The 7,861-nt window shown below is 43.1% G+C and overlaps 1 protein-coding gene across 1 annotated transcript; it reads right to left on the bottom strand.

Annotated features, from left to right (window-relative positions):
- Nucleotides 1–5,533: 5,533 nt before the first annotated feature.
- LOC122446696 (aspartate aminotransferase, cytoplasmic-like) lies at nucleotides 5,534–7,144 on the bottom strand. The gene has a single exon (XM_043477183.1). The coding sequence runs from the start codon at nucleotides 7,046–7,048 to the stop codon at nucleotides 5,807–5,809; it is 1,242 nt and encodes a 413-aa protein (XP_043333118.1). The 5' UTR covers nucleotides 7,049–7,144; the 3' UTR covers nucleotides 5,534–5,806.
- Nucleotides 7,145–7,861: the final 717 nt, after the last annotated feature.

Raw genomic sequence — 7,861 nt, 5'->3', positions numbered from 1 at the left:
TATAGAGTGTACGCCTAGTGTTGGCCTAGTGATCTCCCAGCATTTAGTGAGGGACTTGTATCCATCAGTCAAGAGTGGTGAGACTCTTCCCAGCTGGCCAATGACAGTTCTAGACTGACCCTCACCCTTGACAGGCAGTGGCCTAGATGTTAGATACACTATTGTATGTTTCTAGGAGGCCCTCCCGGCTCAGTAATTCACAGCCATAGCAGAGGAGCTCAGAGAGACATGGACTCCACCCCTGGTTCTACTATTCATGTTTCTATACCCTCGTTTTCTTCTCTCTGAAATGGTGGTGGGAACACTGTTCTAACATGGCTACTCTGAGCCGGAAATAGCATATGAATCCATGTCAATGTGCCTGGCACATAGGAATGCTCAGTCACGCTAAGTTTTCTCCTTCTCCAGACCAGTGAAGCGGTGGTCCTGGTACCAATGGTACTAAGAGGTCAGCTGCTAATTGCTTGGCATTAATAATACTGTGGAAGCAGAGTGGAGTTGTGTCACATATTCATTATAACTTTGCAGAGATAGGAGGGAGGAAGAATGAGGAAGACAGAATTATATAGTGTGGTTACTTCCACTCACATTCTCACTTAGCATAACGTTGTGTCACACTGATTGAAAGATGGTATGCTGCTCTTGAACAAAGTGTCTTCTTTCAGTATGTCTTCTAGGGTAATTTTGACCCTGGGTGGCTTTTGTCTTTTCCTGAGGCTTTAGCATCTAATCCCCAAAGAGAAAACTGCTGTGTTAATGTCTCCCAGGTAGCCAGGGTTACTGTGAGGATCAGGTGAGAAAACAGGAATGCAAGAGCTAGGAAAAGGTTAAAGCTGGTGGTAGACACAAAATACTGCTGTTAGCAATGATTTCTTATTTTTTTTTAAAATACAGTTTTAAAGAAAAAATTTTAAATGTATTTATTTTTGGTTGTACTGGGTCTTCATTGCTGCACATGGGATTTCTCTGGCTGCAGCATGCAGGCCTTTGATTGTGGTGGCTTCTCTTCTTGTGGAGCATGGGCTCTAGGGTGTGCGGGCTCAGTAGTTATGGCAAATGGACTTAGTTTCCCTGTGGCATGTGAAATCTTCCTGGACCACGGATTGAACCTGTGTCCCTGCATTGGTAGGAAGATTCTTAACCAGCGGACCACCAGGGAAAGTCTGATAATTACTTCTCGAATATACAGTTTTTTTCAGACACTGGGTGGAGCAAGGTGGAATGCTTTGTGTCTGTCTTCTAGGACTTGATTTACCAAACAAGGCTATGAGAATTCTCAGTAAAAAGGATTATAGGAGATCGTTGGGGAGAATGACCACCTTGCCTTCAGGTGGTCATGTGTCTATTGTTATAGGCGTGAGACTGCAGTACTCTGTGAAGGATTCTGATTAAGGGCCTGGAGTGGAGTCTGGAAATATGTGTGTGTGTGTGTGTGTGTGTGTGTGTGTGTGTGTGTATGTATGTTTACATGAGCATCAAAAGAAGAAAATACAATTCTTGTATGAAGCTCCCAAGAACTATTTTCCCTTTTCATTGTTAATGTCCCACTCTAATTTTAGTGCAGGAATGCAGTCTTTGAGGCAGACAGTGTCTTTCTTTATTCAGTTTTATTGAGGTGTAATTGAAAAATAAAATTGTAAGATGTTTAAGTGTGCATCATGATGATTTGCTAGATATACACATTATGAAACGGTACTTCATATTAGTTAATTAGTACAGCCATCACCTCACATATTTATCCTTTTATTTTGGTGAGAATGTTTAAGTATTACTTTTTAGAAAATTTCAGTTATGCAATATAGTGTTATCAACTGCAGTCACCATTTTATACCTTAGAACCTTAGATCTTATTCATCTGGTAGCTGAATGTTTGTACCCTTTTACCAACTTCTCCCCATTTTCTGAGCTCCCCATCCCCTGGGAACTGCATCTGTGCTCTTTGGATCTTGAGGGCATTTGCTAAGTGACATAAGTCAGATAGAGAATGACAGTGTGCTTTGCAGTGATTTATCCCAGAGCCTGGGATTTATTATTCACATACTAATTTCTAGTCCTAGTGATTCTAGGTTCTGTAAGGAGCTTACAATTTGACAAATGTCAGAAAATTATTTGCCAACTTTGGAAGTTTTAGTGGTTATCTGAAAGTTCTTTAAAAGTGAATACAAAACCACAAAAATAAAAAAAAATGAAGAGGGAGGAAGCAAGGAAATAGATATCAGTTGGTGAGAAAAATGCTGAGTAGAGAATAAAATGGGTTGTGACATATGGCAGACACTGTGATAGACCATTATATACATTATCTCATCCTCGCAATGATTCTACCATATAGATATCATTCAAATTAAAATGGAAAAGCAGAGGGCCATGGGGGTTTAAGTAGCTTGCCATAGAAACATTTTGTTAATATGGTGTTACTGCTGCTAAGTCGCTTCAGTCGTGTCCGACTCTGTGCGACCCCATAGACAGCAGCCCACCAGGCTCCTCCGTCCACGGGATTTTCCAGCAAGAGTACTGGAGTGGGCTGCCATTGCCTTCTCCAAATACGATATTAGGCATAAGACAAAATCTAAGACTTGTTTAACTCTCTTTGAGCCTTTGGTTTTTCAACTATATTATCCTTTGCCCAAGGAACAAAGTTAGCACCTGGGTAATGTAATTCATAAGAAAAAGTGAGTTTGAAAAACCTCATGTTTGTGTGGGTGGAGGTGGTTTAGTCACTAAGTCATGTCTGACTCTTGTGACCCCATGGACTGTGGCCTGCCAGGCTTCTCTGTCCGTGGGATTCTCCAGGCAAGAATCCTGGAGTGGGTTGCCATTTCCTTCTCCACATGTTTGTGTATAAACCTTAATTACCATTTATGTTGTAAACTTTTTAAGAATAGAACCAACAAGTTCATGTGATTCTAGGGAAAATAATATTTTATACTTACATGAATTAGATGAATCAAAAATATACTTCCATAAAAAATTGACTCTGTGGGAGCTGAACTGAGGCATTCCACTAAAAAATAAGATGAGTAATGGTGGTCTGTTATATAGCAAAAAATTTGATCTGTCATTTGCAGATTCATACACTTAAGATTTTACATGTTACAAGTAAACTATAAATAAATAATAAATAGTAAAGAGAAGAAAACAGCAGTGGTACTTTTTCAGAGATGAGCAGGCTAGTGTTGTTCAGTCTCTCAGTCATGTGCAACTCTTTGCAACCCCATAAACTACAGCACACTTGGCTTCCCAGTCCTTCACTATCTACCAGTTTGTTCAGACTTGTGTCCTTTGAGTTGAATATGCCATCCAACCATCTCATCCTCTGTTGCCCTCTTCTCCTCCTGCCCTCAATCTTTCCTAACATCAGGGTCTTTCCCAAATCTTCTTTGCATCAGGTGGCCAAAATATTGGAGCTTCAGCTTCAGCATCAGTCCTTCCAATGAATATTCAGGATTGATTTTCTTTAGGATTGACTGGTTTGATCTCCTTGCAGTCCAAGGGGCTCTCAGGAGTCTTCTCCAGCACAATTCTTTGGCACTCAGCCCTCTTTTTTGTCCAAATCTCACATCTGTACATGACTGCTGGAAAGACTATAGCTCTGACTATGAGGACCTTTGTTGGCAAAGTGATGTCTCTGCTTTTTAATACGTTATCTAGGTTTGTCATAGCTTTTCTTCTAAAGAGCAAGCGTCTTTTAATTTCATGGCTGAAGTCACCATCCACAGTGATTTTGGAGTCTAAGAAAAATAAAGTCTGTGACTATTTCTATTGTTTCCCCATCTATCCGCCATGAAGTAATGGGACTGGATGCCATGATCTTTGTTTTTTGAATGTTGAGTTATAAGTCAAGTTTTTCACTCTCCTCTTTCATCTTCATCAAGTGACCCTTTAGAGGGTGGCTTCTCGTCCAAAAATGATATGTGTATGTATGAATCACTTTGTTGTACGGTAGAAATTAACATTATAAATCAACTATACTTCAATGAAAATTTTTCTTAAAGAATACTTCAAAATCATCTAAATGCAAATTATTACTTTCTCACTAGTCTACTTATATACAGAGCACACCATGCAAAATGTCAGGCTGGATGAATCACAAGCTGGAGTCAAGATTGCCAGGAGAAATGTCAATAACCTCAGATGTGCATATGATATCACCCTAAAGGCAGAAAACTAAGAGGGATAGGATGTTGAATATAGTCCTCTGTGCTATGCAGTAGGACCTTGTTTATCCATTCTAAGTTAGCTTATATCAGCTAACCCCAACCTCCCACTCTATTCCTCCTCCAACTTCCTCCCCCTTGGCAACCACAGATCTTCTCTTTGTCCGTGAGTCTCTTGTAGATAGGTTCATTTGTGTCTTATTTTAGATTCCACATATAAGCGATATCATGTGGTATTTGTCTTTCTTTTTCTGACTTCACTTAACATGATAATCTCTAATTGCATCCATATTGCTGCAAATGGCATTATTCTGTTCTTTTTTTTCAGGCTGAATAGTATGGAATTTCCTTGTTTTTTTTTATAGGAACCCTTCCCTAAATCTTCAGGGCTCTGTTCATTCTGGGACTTAGCAATTGCAGATCACTTTCAGGGCTGGTGGTTTTTAAGGAACTCAACTAAATTCTGGCCACAAAATTGGGTTTCTTAAGGGCTTCAACCTTTGCTATTAAGAGCTATTGATTATCGATGACTCCTTCTTGGTATAATTCTTTCCTGGACAGTTTCTGAAAAGAAAATGGATTTTCAAAGAGTATGATGTGAGCCTGAAAGGAGTTTGGTTTCAACAATATGGACTTTGGGAAAAAAACAAACAAACCCCCCCAAAAACCTGTAGGAAGCAGATAGTGTATCTCAAAGCCACTGTAGAACTGAACAGAGTGAGAGAAGTGCATACAATGATGAATTAATGGATTAATCATTGATCAAATGATGGAAATAAGGAGAGACTGAAACCACATTTTGAGTTTAGGGGAATGGAATTAGCAAATATGGGCCAGGAACTCAACCAAGAGTGGGAAGCAGTGTCAGAAACAAGCACTAAACAGGAGCTGAGCTGTGAAACCAGAGTTCTGGGGTACATTAGGGCTCAGTCAGCAGTCTATTAGTAATAAACATCATGGTAGGGCCTCACACTCTGGCTCTTTTACTTGCTAGCTGTGTGACTCTGATTGAATTACTTCACCTCTCTGATACTCAAATTTGCTCTCTATAAACTATGCTAGTTATGAGGTATGTGTGAGGGCTACTGTAATTATTACTCATATACATATTATTACTCTGAGGTTTTCTGTCTCCTAATCAGAGATATTGACCAGCTGTCCCAGGCATGTGGGTGAGGCCAGCCTGAGAGGCAGATATGAATTTGTGGGTCACTCTGATCTTCTTTTTTTTTTTTCGAGATGACGAGTTTTAATGACACAGCCAACACCCACAATCACACTTGGCTCTTCAGACAACTTCATCTTTGGGACTTGACTTGATACAAAGTAAACCAACACAGGGGAGCATGTGCTTCCAGCGAAGGGGCAAGACATTTATGTTTGATTATCAAAGTACCTTTTTATTCTTCTCAAATAAAAACCTTAATTTGCTCTGACCTCCAAAATGGCTCTAATCCCAGGCCCCTATTTCTTTTCAAGAGATGTCCTTTTCCCATGGGGACAGTTTAAACAGAAGCCACTTCACCAGAGTAGCCTTTTCTGTCCCTCAGTAGTCTGTAATCTAGTTGTGATGTTTACAACCAGGTCTGTGCAGGCAGGGAACACATGAAACAGAGGACCGCTTTGGTGGTGCTGGTTTGAGTGCAGTTTCTTCACTGGATTTTGGTGACTGCTTCATGGATGGAGGTGGCCACGTACTCTAGATTTTTGGTGGTTAAGCCACACATGTTGATCCGACCACTTGGCAGCAGATAGATGTGCTTTTCATTGATCAGATACTCAACCTGCTTGGGGTTCAACCCGGTGAAGCTGAACATTCCAATCTGCTCTGTGATGTGGTTCCAGGTTCCCGGGGTCTTGAGGGCTTCTAATCGCGCCCTGAGCTCAGATCTCATGGTCAGAATGCGGTCTGCCATTGTCTTCACGTTACCTGTCCATTCATTAAAGAGCTCAGGATCAGACAGGGTACGTGCCACAATCCGTGCTCCCTGAGCCGGGGGATTGGACCATGTGATTCGCACGATCTTCTCCATCTGGGCAAGGACCCGCAGGATGCTATCTGGTTCTTTGGCAACCACCGACAGATTCCCCATGCGCTCATTGTAGAGCCCGAAGTTCTTGGAGAAGGACTGGGCACAGAAGAGCTCGAACCCTTCAGACACAAAATAGCGAATGGCCCAGGCGTCTTTCTCCAGGTTGCCAGATGCGAAGCCCTGATAGGCCGAGTCAAAGAAAGGGAACAGAAACCGGCGCTTCATGACGGAGGTGATCTGCTTCCACTGCTCCAGAGTCAGGTCAGTCCCAGTTGGGTTGTGCGCACAGGCATGGAGGACAAAGATGGAGAACTCGGGAGCTTTCTCCAAATCATTCAGGAAACCCTGGAGGTCTAGTCCTCCCTTCGCTGCATCCCAACAGTGATAGGACCGAATGTCTTTAAATCCAGCAGCAATAAAGACACCGTTATGATTCTCCCAGGTTGGTGAGGATACATAGACGGGCGTGTCCTTGTTGTTTGTTCCATTGTACCAGCGCGCTAAGAACTCAGCTCCGATTCGAAGTGCCCCTGTTACCCCCAAGCACTGCACACCTCCTACCCGCTTCTCTTGCAGAGCTGGGCTGTCATCCCCAAGGGCCAGGTGGGAAGCACAGGTTCGGAACTCTGCCAGGCCCAGGATGGGCAGATACTCATGGTTTATGCTGCTGTCGTTAGCAATCCTCTGCTCCACCTTCCTCACGACTGGCAAAACCCAGGGCTGGCTATCATCGGTGCGATAAGCTCCCACTCCTAGGTTGACCTTGCGGGGGTCCGGATCCTCCCGGAAGTCAGCAGTTAGCTTAAAGACAAGGACCGGCTGGGCCTGAGGAACCTCGGCAAAGATTGATGGAGGCGCCATAGCTAGAAAGCAGGAGTTGACTGAAAGCTTCCACCCAGCGCCTGGAGTCTCTCGGTCCGGTCCAACCGCGGTGACTGGAGGAGACTCTCACCTTCACCTAGCCGGCGTCCACTCTGATCTTCTTAAAAGTTGGCTGTCTCATAGATGACTGCCATGCCCCATCAGGCTCACCCTGGAACGATGCACCACATGTGAAGCTCATATTACTGCTCTCCATTTGTCTTCATTTCCTCTGCATCAACACCAGCTTGATTTTCTCATTAATGGAGCATTTGCTTAGGAATTATTTTCCAGAGGAATTTAGCCACTGATTCCTTTTTTGATAGCAAAATCAGTAAGAAGGCCCCCTGTGTCAGTTAGGGTCTCAGCAGGCAACAGATGGCACACTCAAATTGGATAATTTATGGAGAGTTTAATAAAGGAATGATTTAGAAAAGTGGGGCCAGAATGTAGAGAATCTACTAGGGGTAATACAGAACCCTAGACCAGCAACTGCCAATACTCTTCCCACTCTAACCTTGAAGAGGTTATCAGTGGAAGAGCTTATTAGCATCTAGAGACTGAGAGAGCTTCCTGTCAGGAGCTGTTACCTCCATTTGAAGCGCAAAGACCACCTGTGGCAACTCTGCAGGGAAGGAGCTGAAAGAGCAGATCCCCCAGCTGTATCCTCTTTCCTCCCTCTGGTTTCTTGTGTTCCCCACTGGTCAGACTCAGCAGAAAGCTAGAGAGCAAGGGAGCCTGAGGATTCCGTCTACACAGGTTAGTGTCTCAGGGCTCAGAGCAGAGTGGGAAAGGGTGGAGAGTAATCTGGAG

Source organism: Cervus canadensis, chromosome 8 (genome assembly GCF_019320065.1).
Source record: "Cervus canadensis isolate Bull #8, Minnesota chromosome 8, ASM1932006v1, whole genome shotgun sequence".
Classification (NCBI taxonomy): Eukaryota; Metazoa; Chordata; class Mammalia; order Artiodactyla; family Cervidae; genus Cervus; species Cervus canadensis.
The sequence above is the reverse complement of the archived record's forward strand: the minus strand, read 5'-3'. Positions and strand labels throughout refer to the sequence as shown.

Bases quoted from the DNA above. Each gene is read 5' to 3' on its own strand.
- LOC122446696 (XM_043477183.1), bottom strand. From the start codon at position 7,048: ATGGCGCCTCCATCAATCTTTGCCGAGGTTCCTCAGGCCCAGCCGGTC.